The sequence below is a fragment of the Pinus tabuliformis genome, chromosome 7, assembly GCF_031772625.1.
Source record: "Pinus tabuliformis cultivar Carrire ecotype Pingquan chromosome 7, CPIR1, whole genome shotgun sequence".
Lineage (NCBI taxonomy): Eukaryota > Viridiplantae > Streptophyta > Pinopsida > Pinales > Pinaceae > Pinus > Pinus tabuliformis.
This window is the reverse complement of record NC_142293.1, coordinates 1,085,329,114-1,085,344,875: the sequence shown is the minus strand read 5'-3', so window position 1 is coordinate 1,085,344,875 and position 15,762 is coordinate 1,085,329,114. Positions and strand designations below refer to the sequence as shown.

General features: G+C 35.3%; 1 protein-coding gene across 1 annotated transcript in view; it reads right to left on the bottom strand.

Moving 5' to 3' along the window:
* Positions 1–1,405: 1,405 nt before the first annotated feature.
* Positions 1,406–15,762, bottom strand: part of LOC149251340 (uncharacterized) — a 201,923-nt gene continuing 187,566 nt past the window's right edge. Inside the window, exons 3-4 of the mRNA XM_089453855.1 lie at positions 1,741–1,803; positions 1,406–1,605 (exon numbers count right to left, since the gene is read on the bottom strand). Coding sequence (XP_089309981.1) covers positions 1,406–1,605; positions 1,741–1,803 — 263 coding nt within the window. The remainder of the gene's footprint in view (positions 1,606–1,740; positions 1,804–15,762) is intronic.

Sequence of the window (15,762 nt, the reverse complement as noted above, 5' to 3'; positions counted from 1 at the left end):
TAAGAGTACCAGTGGAGCAGCGTTCTATCTAGGTGGTTGCCTTGTCTCATGGTTAAGTAAAAAGCAGTCTTCAATCTCGTTATCCACAACGGAAGCAGAATACATCATGGCAGCAGCTTGTTGTACTCAAGTTCTCTGGATGAAGCAAACCTTGCAAAATCTTCAAGTTAAGTTTGATGAGCCTATTCCCATCTTCTGCGATAACCCCAATTCCATCAGTATCTCCAAAAATTTTGTGATTGATTCCAAAACAAAGCACATTCCGATCAAATATCAGTCTGTTAGAGAGCAGGTCGCCGAAAAGAATATCAAGCTTGAATATGCTGGCACAAAGGAAAAAATTGCTGACATCTTCAATCGGTTCAATGACGGGTTCGTTCTAATAATAACATTGGTTCAATTCCATTGTTCATTTTCAGTTTTAAATTTTCAATCTTGACTCTAGATCGATGACCTCAAACTAAGCCTTTGACGCGTCACCTTACTATTTTAGAGTTTAAGTAATTTTAGTTCACTATTTCAATATTCACACTTTAGTATCTACTATTTTGCTTACTATTAATAAGATTCTAGAATAATGAATGATGAATTTGAATCAATGTAGATTCTAGAATGACGGATGATGAATTTAAATCGATGTAGATTCTAGAATGATGAACGATGAATTTAAATCAATGTATACAACATTTTACTATTTCTATTTCATTGAATCATTATATGATGCATGAATCACTGTAGACGCACCTCGACGTCCCCCTGTCCCCCCTGAATTTCCCTAAAATTTTGGGGGTGTTCCCACACATCTCCCTTATGTGTCTCCCTGTTTCAACGTCCCTCCATCCCAAAAAATTTGTGGAACATTGGATAAATTGTCCTTTGGTGTAAACCTGAATTTTGTTTGCTCTATTAGTGTGCTTAATTGATGATTACAGGCCTGATATCTCAAATTACAATGAGCTTGTATCGCTATTTGGGCAGCAGTTGTGGTACTTAGGGTTCACACTTCACTCACAAGTTGCATAGAGATTCCCCCAGTGGCTAACAAGCACTAGCTTGAAGTGCAAGCAGACTGTACAAGGTGATGATATATACTCTCCAATTACTTTGGAGCCCTTTCAGCTTCAAGTCTTAACAATAATAACACTCTTAGATGAAGAATCAGCCTTTCAAAAGCGAAGCGTCAGCCTTTTATAAATAAAAGGAAAGCAGGCTTTTGCAAATGAAGGGATTGCCCCCTCCATAATAAAGGCAATCAGCCTCTTAATAATGAAGATAAACAGATAATCCAAAACCAATATGAGCTATGTTTTATTTCATCTTTTAAGAGCACCCTCTTATTAAAGGTTAGTCAATCTATTGCCATAAAATTCTTGTAAGTCTCTTAAGAGCACTGTCATACAAAGATTTACAAGACTTTTCTGGGCATATCGCAAGGCAACCATCGACTAAGTAAAACTTTCCATTTTATATCAGAGAATGCTACCATTATTTCACGAGGGTGAGACAAGAACCAAAGATGGGATTCATCCCAGACAACATAAATTTGTCCATTGTTCAAAATCGGTTTTCTTAGAAGAATACAAACGAAAGATATTAGATTGCTAGCTGAAACCCAAAAGGATACACCAAAGAAGCACCGTTATTAAGCAAAGTGTGAAATTAATTTTGCACTGAAAAAGCCATAGCACTATTCCAAAAGCATCTACATCTTTGATCTACAATCGGTTTTAATGCATATACCTGGCACTTGATTGACACAACCTGCAAGCCTTTCTTTGATTATGCTTTGAGCCAGCTTCTTGCCTGCATTAATGAAGTCCAATATTATTTTCACATGCTTCGAAAAATACCTTATAGTACTCTTTTTTAAAACATACCTTACCACACCCACTGGGGGGTGGGGCAGCTCAATTGGTGATCGTCATGTTATGAAGTATCATGTAAACCATGAGATTCAAAGTTCAAATCCCCCATGGGTAAAGCCAACAAAAAGGAAAAAAAATACCTTGCCACATAATAAATTGAAACTTGTAGTTTGAATAAATTCTGACAACGCAACTTATACATGATTGAATTTAACTTGCATACAAGAAAACGTTGATTTACCAAGAAGATAACAGCATCATTAAATCGCTTCTATAAATCAGAGGAAGAAGTACAAATTTTTATTTATCCATTTGCATGAATCCAGCTGCTAGCTTTTCAGGTAAGCTGTCTCATTTGACATTCAATTAAACTCAACTTCAATAATTATGAAACTTACAACTTCCGAAACCCCTTAGCTTATAATCCTTACCAAATGAACAGAAACCTTAAAGCCCAACAACCATAGGCAGTCAAAAAAATATTTCAACTATAGACTAATTTTGTTTCAGGTGAAGAAACCCAAAAAACAATAAACAGAAGACGACATGCGCAACGGATTTCTAATTATCAATATAAAAAGGAAGTGTTATCATGTGGATGTGCACCAGCAGATCCACGCAACAACTCTAGAGTCTAGACAACCAACCCTATCAAATTAATAAATCTCCATAAATAATCCAATTAATCGTCACACCAAAAACTTGCCCTTGAGATGCCCAGAATAAGTCAAGAGCAAGGGTAAATTCTTAGTTAAATTCAAAATGGTCGAGATTAGATTCCTAAGACAATTACAACACTGAAACAAAACAAATGAAGTGAACGTGCAGCTTCAGTGAATAGGAAATCGAAGTAAGTGCATCAAAGCAAACCAGACCACTGTAATACAACTAAACAATATATTCAACCAAGAGATTCCAACAACCAAAGACACAGCATAGTCAAACTAAATCAGAATGCTATTCAAGAGATCATATCACATCATAATGAAAACATATGACAGGTTGCAAAAGGTCCAATAGTACTACTACTAACTGATAGAAGCAGTTCTTCAGATCTAGAAGGTGGGAGGATGATGGAAGTCTGCTGCTGTAATCTGCTCAAAAATATTATCTAGCCTTTGCAATGTCCTCTCCACTCTGTTAATAAAGAAAACCTAAATAAAACTTAGAACCAACACACCCTAGTTTGGCATGAGAGAGAAAGGAATCCTAACTACTTGAATTGCATCCTAACCACTGAGATACTAGCTGCTCAAATGTTGTTTTAGGGTGACAAATCACTGTTTAGGACAGTGAACCTCTTCACTGCTAGTAGCTGTCAATAATAGCAAAAATAACCATCAGTCAGTTCCATTTTCTCCTTATTTACACTGGACATACCACTGACATTAAGGCTGACATCATCTTAGTCTGCTGTGAAAAGCATGCAACTCATGAAAGACTACTAGGACCCTATAAAATCCCATAGCATGCTCACTGGAAATACCTAAAATAATCCACCTTCAGCACTGAATTTGGGCAATATCCTGTGTTGGAAATATTGTTTTCGTTGATGTAAAAGACATGGGAGGACTACATATATCCAACATAAAGATTGGAAAATGAAGATTGTTGGAAATATAGTTTTTGGACTTTTGATGCCCAAATTGGATACCCTATCTTCGAAGGCATTTTTACTCTTATTTCATAGCTCAAATTGGAGCATAAGATATGGTTGGAAAGCCTATTCTGGGACCTTTCCAACGGTACATGGCACTCCCTCTAACTCCATAGGAATGAAGAGATATGAGAAATTTCGTCAGGATGACCCGATCAAAGTACAAGCAGGCCGACCCAACCAGATTTACAAGTCAGCCACATAAGTGAACGTAGAAACACAATAAATAAAGGGCATATGAGTTCATTTGTATACAATCCAAGCAATAAGAGATCTAAGGTCACAAGAGGAGCTGAGGAATAATGTTTGGAGTGATTCTTGGAGTCCAAAGGTGGAAGCAAAAAGTGATTTATAGGGTGAACAAGTCATCTTAGCATTTTCTCTATAGCTTTTCTTTTGGAATGTTTCAAACCATGAATCTTGGAGACATTAGAAAGAAGATCCTCGTGTACTTGGCATTTTCACTATAACTTTTCTTCTGGAACATTTCAGAACGTGAAACTTGGAGCATACTTACGTTACAGGAAACATCATGGCAGGGTCGTCCCGGTATTTGAAATGGGCCGAAACACTGAAACGGCCTCGAAACATCGTCAGCCATTCTGGACAGTGTTTCACAAACTTCTTCCGGAATGGCTAGCGATGTTTCAAGGCCATTTCAGCTGCTACAAACCGCATTTCGGCTGGAAATGCGATTTTTTTTTCTTTTATGGGCGTCTCAAGGGGCCAAGGAGGGCGTGGGCCCCTTCTATCACCCAAAAACACTATGTTAACACTTTTTTCTCTTGATATTAGTGCTAGTGGTGATGCAAGTGGAAGTGCAAGTACTAGTAGAGTTGCCTCTTACGTTGAACAAGCATCCCATTCAATCTTTATTGACGAGGATGATGATTTTTATGATTAATGATATGTTAATGTAGCCAATAATTGTCTTTAGCTCATGTTTTATTTGATTTTTAGCACAAATAGCCTCATGTATAAAGGTTGATTTTGGAGTCTTCGATGTAATGCCTCACCTATAAAGGCTAAATTTGGAATTTTGAATCATGTAATCATCTATTGGAGTTAATATAGACTTAGTTTTCCTTCTAGAACGTCATTTATATGTCTCATTCTTTCTTTTCTTGCAAGATAATGTGTTATTAACTCATTTATAACAAATATATATGTATATGACATTTCAGTCAGCATTTCCATTTTTCGGGGGTCGCATTTCGGTTAAGTGAACAAAGTTCCTTCTACAGACAGATTAATTACTTCAGAAGGCTTGGAATATGAAATTATCCATTCAGGATATAAATATTATATTAAATATGTGAATAAGAATAAGAATAATTTACAAATGAGAACGAGAGGCTTGCTTATATATCAGGGAAGTGTCTCTTCATGAAGAGCCATGTCCTATTAGACATGCCTCTTCAACCTAAATACTAGTTTAACTAACTACTATTTATGATTATTATCTTTTACATTATATTTATATTATTTATATATTTTATTTGCTACATTGCCTCCTTCCTCAAAAAGCTTTGTCCTCAAAGCTTGTCGATGAAAAAGGCTTGATCTCTTTTCGACTTCGAATGTCTTTCTATCTCGGAATAGTCATCCTCATTGATACAAGTTGATATGATCTTCTTAGTGACAAACAAAATTGTCGCACTGAGAAGGGATCAGACCATCCCAGATTAATCTTCTGTATAGTATTCTGATCACTGGAATTTTGTAACGACTTGTCAGCATAAGACGGAATTGATGTTACGTCATTATTCTCTAAAACATTAATTTGTTGTCTACAGTTTGAATGGTCCTGACACACAGCTTGGTTGATTTGTTTATTCTCATGATTCGGATGCCGATATAAAGTTTTTAGATTTTCTTCTGGCGAAGATGTTGTTGAATTGGTTATGGAACATTCACTTGGGATGTCCATTATCTAAACTACAACATCTACGTGTGTCATTTCTTCAACTGTCTTGTCTTCTTGAGTTGTCATATTCATTGGATCGGTATTTGTTGTTTGGTCATCAACTTGAATTGCTACATTTGATGCTTCCTTCTTGATAAGTTGTTGTACCTGGTTTTCTAACGACTTCTTATCCTTTTTAAGTTTCTTAATTTGCATCAGCAATTTTTCACTATGGTTTTTAAGTCGGGAAACTTCTTCATTTTTATCAACAGTGATTTTATTAATTTCGTTTCGCATATTTTGTAATACTTCTTTACCTTCTTGAGAAATTACTTTTGAAATATCTGAGATATCTTCTAGCGTCACTGAGTTTGGTTCTAGTGTAAAATCTTGGAGCATTATTTTCTTCTTTTTGTAAGAAAATGTCAAAAACTTTTCTTTTGTATTTAAAATAAAGGAACCTAGAGTTTCCATCCATGGTGATCCCAAAACAATGTCACTATCATTAGAATATAAGGTTTTCACAGTGAATTGTGAGGTAAAAGTGTAATCTCCAATACTTCAGTGTAGATTGCTTATGTCATATTGTTTGCCAAAAATATTTGTTTCAACTATATTTGATTCAAGAATCACCAATTGGTTAGCACATTTAGGACTAACATAATTACTTCTTTCAGCAGGACAGATAGAGATTATGATGTCTCTTCCTGCAAGTGATCCTTTGATTTGAAATAGTGTGCAAACACATGTACTATAGGTTCTAGGAACCCTTTCATTACTAGTCTCCATTTTTGCCTTTATGTTTTTACGTAAACAATATGTCAACTGGAGCTATTTTTTATTATAAAATATCACTTATTTCTTCTATATATATTTTTCAAATATTCTCCTTTTCTTCTTCTTCTTTTTTGTTCACTCTTTTAATAAAAAATTTTATATAATAATAATTTTTTATATATTATAAATTATATATATTATATAATTTTAGTTTATATATATTATAAAATTATAATTATATAAAATTTATATATACTTTTTTGAGACCCGCTTTTCCTTTTATATGTAACTATATAAGGCTTATATAGTATCCATTTTTATAACTATAATAATATTTTTTTCTCGGAAAATTTGGATGAGACGTGACTCTTGGTACGGTCACAATCTTTAGATTTGAACAATTAAAATTATTTAGATCACACCTTTTTTCTCCCATGTTATCAAAATATCTTTTACTTTTAAAATACCATGGGCAATTGCCATGGGTTGTTTCTAAAACCTCGGTTAATGTTCCCCAAGTAAGATGTAAAACTTACCATTGGTTTCTAAAACCACGGGCTTCTCCACATAAAAAGTCTTAAATATACTTGAAAAGATTCCCACTTATTTTTATTATGCACTTTTTATCAATAATGTAAAACCTTATATATATATATATATATATATATATATATATATATATATATATATATTCACTTTTTTTTTGTTTGTTCAGAATATATTATTTCCTTTCCTCTTTTTTTTAATATACCCTTCTTTATTCTTTATTATTTTTTTTATTTTTTTAATAGTAGCAAATGGCCAAAGACCTAAAAAATGGAGAATCTCCCAATGTGTGGCAAAATGCTTCAATTATGACAGCAACAAGGTTGATGATAGGTTGATAGCCAAAGCCCTGGTGACCAGCCAAACGTGGCTCTGATACCAAATGAAGCGAACAAAGTTCCTTCTACAGATTAATTACTCCAAAAGACTTGAAATATGAAATTATCCATTGAGGATATAAATATTATATTAAATATGTGAATAAGAATGAGAATAATTTACAAATGAGAATGAGAGGCTTGCTTATATATCAGGCAAGTGTCTCTTCATGAAGAGCCATGTCCTATTAGACATGCCTCTTCAACGTAATTACTAGCTTAACTAACTATTATTTATGATTATTATCTTTTACATTATATTTATATTATTTATATATTTTATTCGCTACATCGGGCCATATCCGTTTCAAAAACTGCTAGACGTTTCAACATTTCATGCAACTTAGGAGCATACAGATAGAAGATCTTCATGTACTTCTTGTTAAAATGTCATACCTTAATTTGCTATAATTTCGAGGATATGGTCTAAGCAAGTAAGGCTTCATGAATGTTCATAAAATCTACTTCAAACGGGTCACCTTGGTATTTTCGCTATATCTTTCTTTCTGTTGTGTTTCAGAATCTAAAATCTAGATGAACAAAGAAGAGATCCCAAGGTACCTGCGATAGAAATTTCAGACCTTGTTTCAATATAATTTCAAAGATATGATATCAGGAAGTCAGTGTTCCTAAATGTTCCTAAATCATGCTTCAAATAAGTCAACTTGCCATTTTTGCCATAGCTTTCTTTCTGAAATGTTTCAGACTGTGAGATTTGGATGGATGAGACAGAGAACAAATCTCAAGGTACCTCTAATAGAAATTTCAGACCTTATTTTGTGATAATTTTGGAGATATGACATGAAGAATTTGGTGTTCCTAAATGCTCCTGAAACATGCTTCAAATAGGTCAGCTTGGCACTTTTGCTCTAACTTCCTTTCTGAGATGTTTCGCACTGTGAAATTTGGATGAGATACAGATGAGATCTCTAGGTACCTGTGGTAGAAATTTCAAACTCAGATACGTGGCATGTTGTGCAAGTCCACTTTTGGGAAGAAGCCAAAAGCAACAAGTTTCGGGAGAAGTAGACCTAGTGAAAGCAAAACCAACTAACAGACTTGGTGAACAAAGAAGCAACAAGTAGACTTGGTGAAAGAAGAAGCAGCTAACAAACATTGTGAAGAAGTTTGCAGACTCATTGAAATAGATTGGTGCCTACAAATATTTGTAGCAGTGGGGATTGGTGTCTCCTATAGGTTGGTGCCTACAAAGCAGCAGAGGGGATTGGTGTCTCTTGTAAATTGGTGTATACAGAGCCACAGAGGGGATTGGTGTCTCTTATAGGCTGGTGCCTACAAAACAGCAGAGGGGATTGGTGTCTCTTGTAGGTTGGTGCCTACAAATTGATGTAATAGTAGGTTGGTGCTTACAAGATCTTTCATATAAAGAAGTTTTATGGTTTTCTCCCATAAGGGTTTCCACGTATATCTTGTGTTACTTGTTCAGTTTATGAGATTGATGTTTTATGATGTTTGACTGGCTTTAAATAAGTAAAAATTGTCATTATATTGATTCAACCCCCCTCTCGGTAAAATTGTGAATCCAACAATTGGTATCAAATCAAGTTCCTTCAAAAGCAAACAAACCACTAGAAAGTAGATCTTAGAGGCACAAATGGCTAGTAAGGATAGTTCTTTCTGTTGGAGAATGTAGTAGGGCAGCTATAAATTCAATTTCTTCTTAACCTTAATAATTTCTTGTAAAATTTATTTATCTTCTTGTGTTTCTTTATTAGATCTTTCCATTAAACAATCATCAAGAGCAAAAACAGTAAAGACAATGGACACAAAATATAGGCTCCATGCCAGGGAAAAACCCATCCAAGGGGAAAACCCAGAAAGAATCCCTTCTCTTCTTATAGAATATGCTTCAAATGAGAAAACTAAGACGCAAAACCCTAGACCAAGTCCTTCTCCAAGCACCAAGCCAGCCCTCCAAGAAGCCCTTCAAAGGTCAGCTCAAGTAACAAGAGTCAAACCCGCTTCAACCGGCTTCCAACTTCAATTTCGGCCCCGAGCTTTGACCTGCAACATTTTCCTTGCAGTTGCTGCAAAAACCCTAACTTTCGCACGTGTGACAGAATAAGACTAAGATTGTGTCTCTTTCCTTCACTAGGGTCTCCTCCTTTGCTTCTAGTCTTCTTTGCTTTCAAAACATGACCTTCTTGAACAAGCTTTTGGACCTGCAACTAGCTCCGAAATCTCAGCCTTTGTAGCAGCAGCAAAAACCCTAAATCCCACACGTGTGAGAGAACAGAGCCCAAAAACAAACTTTCTTCCTTGCTTTTGAGTTCTTCTTGCTTTCTAAACCTTTTCTCTTGCCTCTTTGATGCTCCTTGCCTCAGATCCAACTTCCTAATGAGAGAGATCGAATTAGTGTCTAAGGAGGTTGAATCTGCTTCTCTTTATAAACATGGGGGGTTTGAATTCCTTCTTTTAGGCCAACTTCTCATTTCTTGGGCCGGACTTGTGCTTCGAGGTTTCTAGGACTTTCTCCACTCAAAATCAATATCTTTTACATGTTACATCTTAGCTGATGGTGTATTATACAAATAATAATGACTCTCTTGACTCAAAAAAAATCTTTTGACATGACAAACAGTACCAGCGTGAAGAACATGCTTTACCTAGAAGACCATCAAAGTGGAGCATGAAATCCATGCTTAAAAATAATATTTTTCTTTCTTATTTTTCTTATAATGATATTGATAATTATGAAGACCGAAACTAATTAAATTTTCCAACACTCCTTCTTAACTAGGGAGGTATTCATAAGTGTACATTTGGTACAACGTTACTCTGAAATTGAATAGTTCTCATAAGAAGAGTCAGATTGGTAAGCTATCATTAAGCATCAACATTTGTTGAGAAATCTATGGGGCTGTGTCTGGGATGATTTCTCTTAAACTTGATAACTGTCTCTAATGTCTTTTTGCTTTTTCTTACTTATTAGCTTCTTCTTTTATTATTATGTTATTTTTATCATCAAACAGCTACCAAAACAAGAAGATCAAAATACACAAGAACACAGAATATAGGCTGCAAGGCAAGGCCAAAACCTGTCAACTTGAGAGGAAACCCCACAAACCTCTTCTCTTCTTATAGATTCTTTAAATGATGAATTCAAAGATCTCTAGACCAAGACCAATACCCCTCCAAGACCATGTCCGACCTTCTTGATGATGTGCTTCCTTTGTCCAAGTCAAACCTTATCAAATCTCTTCTCGCTGCACAACTTCGACCCCTAGCTACAGAATTTCAGTCTCTACTGTAGGTCTAAAATTTTCGGCCCCTACAATAGTTGTTGCCTCCACACGTGTGAACAAATCTAGGGCTTCCAAGGCTTCCTTTGACCTTCGCTTGGTTTATCCTTCTTCTAGGGCTTGAATAAGACCTAATAGACCTTCCTTCAACATTCTTTCTGCAATTTCTCCAAGTTCAATCTTGTAGCAACAAAACCCTAGCCTCCTTCCTTCGCACGTGTGAAAGAGAGAAAGAGAGAAATAACCCAAAACTTTGTCCTTCTTTCTTCTTCGCTAGCCTTCTTCTGCTTAGATAATGGGAAGATGGGCGAGCCACCATAGGAGGTTGAGTTCCCTCCGACATATAAGATTTCAAGGAAGACGACATGCCTTTTTTAGGCCCTGACTTCTTACTGTCAGGCCAACTTGGTCTTGGAGGGTATTTTAACACTTTTAAATACAAAAATAATTCTTTTTACATGTTACAATGTGCCTGATGGGGTCTTCTTCATATGACAATGACTCTTTTGACGTCTTGACCCTAGGACAAACCCTAGAAGCACTCAATGGGTGCTCGACCTCTAAATAAAAAGACCTTGAACATGAAACCCATGCTATACAAATAATAATAATTTTTTTTTCTTTTTACATTATACAAGAATCAACAGTACATTTCATATTTGTGAAGACCAAACCTAGTTACACACTTCAATAACATTATGACTAGCATTGTCAACATAGTAAGGCCTTAACTTGACACGCGCTTTCTTATACAAGAGCATAATGTTGGGAGGATTTATGTGAGATACCACACTACCCATACAAGGTACATATCCCATCCGGATGTTCACTAGGTATGTCCTTTGAGGACTACTGATCACTCATGTGTCAACCACCCCTTGAGCAGAGTACAGTGCAGAGCAGTGACAAAAAAATTTCAGATTTCATCATCATCATACAACTTCCAGTTATCATAATGTAATCCAAATTTTGCAACCCTGCGGGACTTCATGTAAAAACGGATCTAGTATGTTTATAAAGCCATGTAAAACATCTAGGTAAGCCTATGATTTTTAAAAAGGAGTTTCACTCTATGGAGTTTTTTTTCCTCCACCAATTATTTGTGTTTTTAAAAATTTATAATTGGTAGAGTTTTTCTCCCAAGCATGCCCCAAAGCTAGGGTGGGGCTCGATGGTAAGATCTTAGGTGACTCCTAGTGTATCGAGTCTATGTAAATTATCATATTAGATCATCTATAAAGTGTCGCAGAATTTGGTTTAGTCTAGAAGTCATGTTTTTGATGTCAAAAATTTGTATGGGATTTTCTATGTAATATCTGATGTAAAGATGTAAAAAGTGTTGTTTATAGAGGTTCTAGGGGGTATGAGAAATTAATTTTACACCTCGACTCCTAAACATTCTATCTAGACACACTTTGAGGGTGGAAAAATATGTGTAAGAGTCATTATTATTATTTTTTGGCAAAATAATTAGCCATAAATTAGTCAAAAAATTAAATGAGAGAAAATAAAAATTTCTCAAAGTGGAAAAATATTTAAAAAGGGAATGTGCACTTTCCAAAAATGGAATCAATTTGAAAGATGAGAAAGGTCTCATTTCCAAGGTAGAAAAGACCCACAAGAAATTCGTTGGGCCAGAAGGAAAATTATTTCTCAAAGGAAATCAAATTTTTTGGTTCAGGTGATTATATTGAATAAAGGAATTTCAAGAAAATTATTTTTGAAGATATTCTAATAGTCCAAAACCACATGGAGGTCAGAGATTGGTCCATCCAGCAAATCAATCAAGGACGTCAAAATTCTCAGAGATTTGTGCAACAGTGATCAAGGGTTTGAATTATTTTGAGCAGGGTCCAACCACGAATCAAGTCAACTAGCCGTTTTTTGAATTTTCCATTTGGAGGCTCTCAAGCTCTCATTTTTATATATAAGAAAGCTCTAAGCTCCTCATTTGAACAATCATGTAAGCTGGAGCTCTTGGTCAGTGAAGATCAGCTATCCTTGTAATATTTTTTTTTTCAAGAATAAAATAAAAATGTTTGGGGCAAAGCTATGGCGTTATTCTTCAGTTATATGGTATAATTTTTCTGATCTCTTGTGCTTAATGTTCTACTAGTGTTTTATATTTTTATTTCCATTAGCTCCTAAAGACTCATTGGTGTACAATTACCTTGCATCATTGTTTAGATTTGGAGAAGATAATCGATTAAACCCTTAGACTCCTCTATCATTGTGTTATCCAAATCTTTGTGGATCTAATGATTATCTTCAAAGTGTGTCAAAATAATATTGTTGATCAGATATTGGATACTTGGGGACATTCTCAGTTGAATTAACCAACTATTCAAGCATAGAAGTTGAAGAACCCATAATGGGTCACTTGAAGACTTATCTTTCGAATCAAGAAAGGGGGTCTTCCTTACCAATTGCTCTAGATCTAAAACTTATCTATCTTTAAAAATCCTTTCAAAATTTATTTTAGAGCTTTAATGAATAGATCTTCTGTAAATATTTCCTTCTAACCTTGTATATATTTCCATATATTTGTATATACTTGTTGGGTTTTTCTTGATTCTTCTTTGCAGATCTGAAGAAGGGCATCGATTTTGGGCTTGGATCCATTGTATAAATTGTTTGCAGGCTTGATCCCATCAATTTTTTTGAAGAGTATCAATCTTTGAAGTTAGGATCAGCCTCCTCGCCTAGACGGTGAGGGCTTTCGAGGGCAGCAAAGATTTTCATGGAGGCGCCTAGCCTTCGTTTGGTGGCCGCAAGGGTTTGGAGGCCTATTTTTCCTTCCAAATTGAAATTTCTTCAAGAGTTTTCCTCCATAATATTTTTGCAAATTTTTTCAAGGGTTTCACTTGAGGTTTTGGCCATTCGCTCTTCAAATCTAATCTTCTAGCATAGTCGCTAGCCTTAAAGCTTGTTTTGGCACACCTTGGGAGGGTTTGTTTGTGGCTCACATTAATTTTGGAGACTTTTCCATGAGGGCCACAGGCTTTCTAGGCCTCTTTCTCTAGGTTTCTAGGCATCTAGGGCTTTAAACTTTTGCCATTAAATTTTATTTGCTAACCCTTGTATTTTGCAGGTGTTTCAACAAAATTTTGGAGGGTTTCATCATATATTTTGGGCATAAAATTGATTTTTCAAGGGCTCTAATCACTTGCAAATTTTTTAAGGGAAGCCGCATATTTTTTAGACCTATTTCTTCAAGGTCAAGGAGCCTTCTCCTTCCCTGAAGCGAAGGGCTTGTTGATAGTGGTGGGCCAAAATTTTTTGACATCATTAAAGCCTTGATCTTTAAGAAAATAACTCTAAAATTTTGATACAAAAATTTGATAAAATTTGAAAATATATATATATATATATATATATATATATATATTAATTTCTGGATTGGTTGTGTGGTTTTGGAGGCTTTCATCCTTAAAGTCGTGGATTCTTTGTGACTAATATAATTTCTTGTTGAAGGTTGAGTGACTTTGTGAGTTCGATCAGCGTTGCTTGAGGTGTTTGTAATCATAATTGGTAGCTAATCTGGTTATTTGTATCTTGAGGATATTGCATCGTGGAGTGCTCTCATCATTGTAATCCTCCTTAAGATTGAAGAGTCCTTTCCCTTTGTCAAAAGGACTTCTTCTCTTGTAATACAATAATAAGGTCTTCTTCTTGAGGGAGCTTGGGATCTCAATCTCATGGCATCCCACCTCCTTATTTAAAAGAGAGGCTTTCTCTCTTCCTTTTCTCTTAGTCTTTAGATCGAGCTTACTAACTTGTTTCTCTTGCATCACTAGTCTCATTGTTATGATAGCTTAGATCTCAACTCTTTAGTTGCATTCATTGGCTATTTGATCTATTGCATTTGGAAATTATCTTTTCATTGTTTCATTTGCAAGTTCAAGTTGTCTCTTTAGTGTCTTGTTAGCAATCTCATTTGCCATCTCTCGCTTATGTTCTCATCATATATCTTTACTTGTTTCAATTGTCTAATATAAGTAAAGACACCTGAAGCATTTCTTGTTAAAGGCATTTTTAGATATTGCTCTAATTTATAATCTAATTGCATTTATATTGTTTCATTGATTAACATTTTATTTGCTTTGCTAATCATTATTGTAAGCTAATCATCTTGTGCTCATAAGCGAATTCTAATTATAAGTGAATTGGCTCTTTCTTTTATTGAAGCATTATTGTCAATAAATTTCACTGGAATATTTGCATTTGCATCCTAGATCTAACTTGCATTCTTAAAATTTACCTCCAAGCACAAGCTTGGTTGATAGAGAGATGGGACAACCTTCTTCATATCGAATTTGAAAAGCTTGACCCTTAAGCAATAGTTAAAATGAGTGACCTTGCAGTTCTCTTGTGGTCGAGTCCCTTAAAGGAATGGAGGCACTTGGGTTGCTAGAACTCCTGGGTAGATATCGTTAATCAGGCCTTAGCCTCCTTCCCCAATAGTTCTCCCAACAACCTTGTTCTAAGACTTGCTTCGATAATTGGGGAGAAGGCCTTCATCGTAGAATAGACATATAATTAAAATTAACCAAAATCTTGCATCTCACATAGATTAGTTTTGCATTCATCTTGCATTTCAATTGGTTATGGTAATTGGTATTGTGAGCTCATCTCTTACTTGCGAATCTTATATTGTTTTCAAGTCTATTACTTATTGAATATCATCTTCACTTGAAGATGATATCTCGTACTAACTTTGTTTTGCAGCATTAATTGTTTTGTAACTTGTGATATAGTTATTTTGTGCAAGTACTTTAATTTGTATTTGAGCATTGTCATTTAGGCACTGGTCTCTCTTTCTTATCATTCTAAGTGCCATATTGATCTAATTGAATCTATCCTTTAATATCTAGCATTGCTCAATAATAATATCCTGCTTGCTCAAGTCGTCTAGAGGAGTGATTGCCTTGCCCTTAGTCTCCTAGAACTTGTTGTTCCAACAAGTTTTCCTCATTCATCCATCTTTAGGGACTACCCCCCATAACTTGTCTATGAGAGAGCTTAAACGGAGTAGGGAATTGGTCACAACCCGTACTCTGAGCATTGTGCCTTAGTTGTACACTTTGGGCAACAACATTTTTTGCCACCGTTGCCGGGGATAAATCTTTTTGTTCTTGGTGTTTGACATCTTTGACCTGGCATACGCCACATTTTCTCGCATCATTGTCAGAGATAAGTTTTTTTTCTCGGCGCTTCGACATTTTCTCCAAGACTATCTTTAGTTCATGGTTTTTGACTAACTTTTTAGTTTTAGCATATTGGATCTTTAGAGTTAGATTTTTGTTTGAGTAGCGACTCCACTTATTCCATATTTTACAAGAGCGTATACTAGAAGGCATCCAACTAGCTT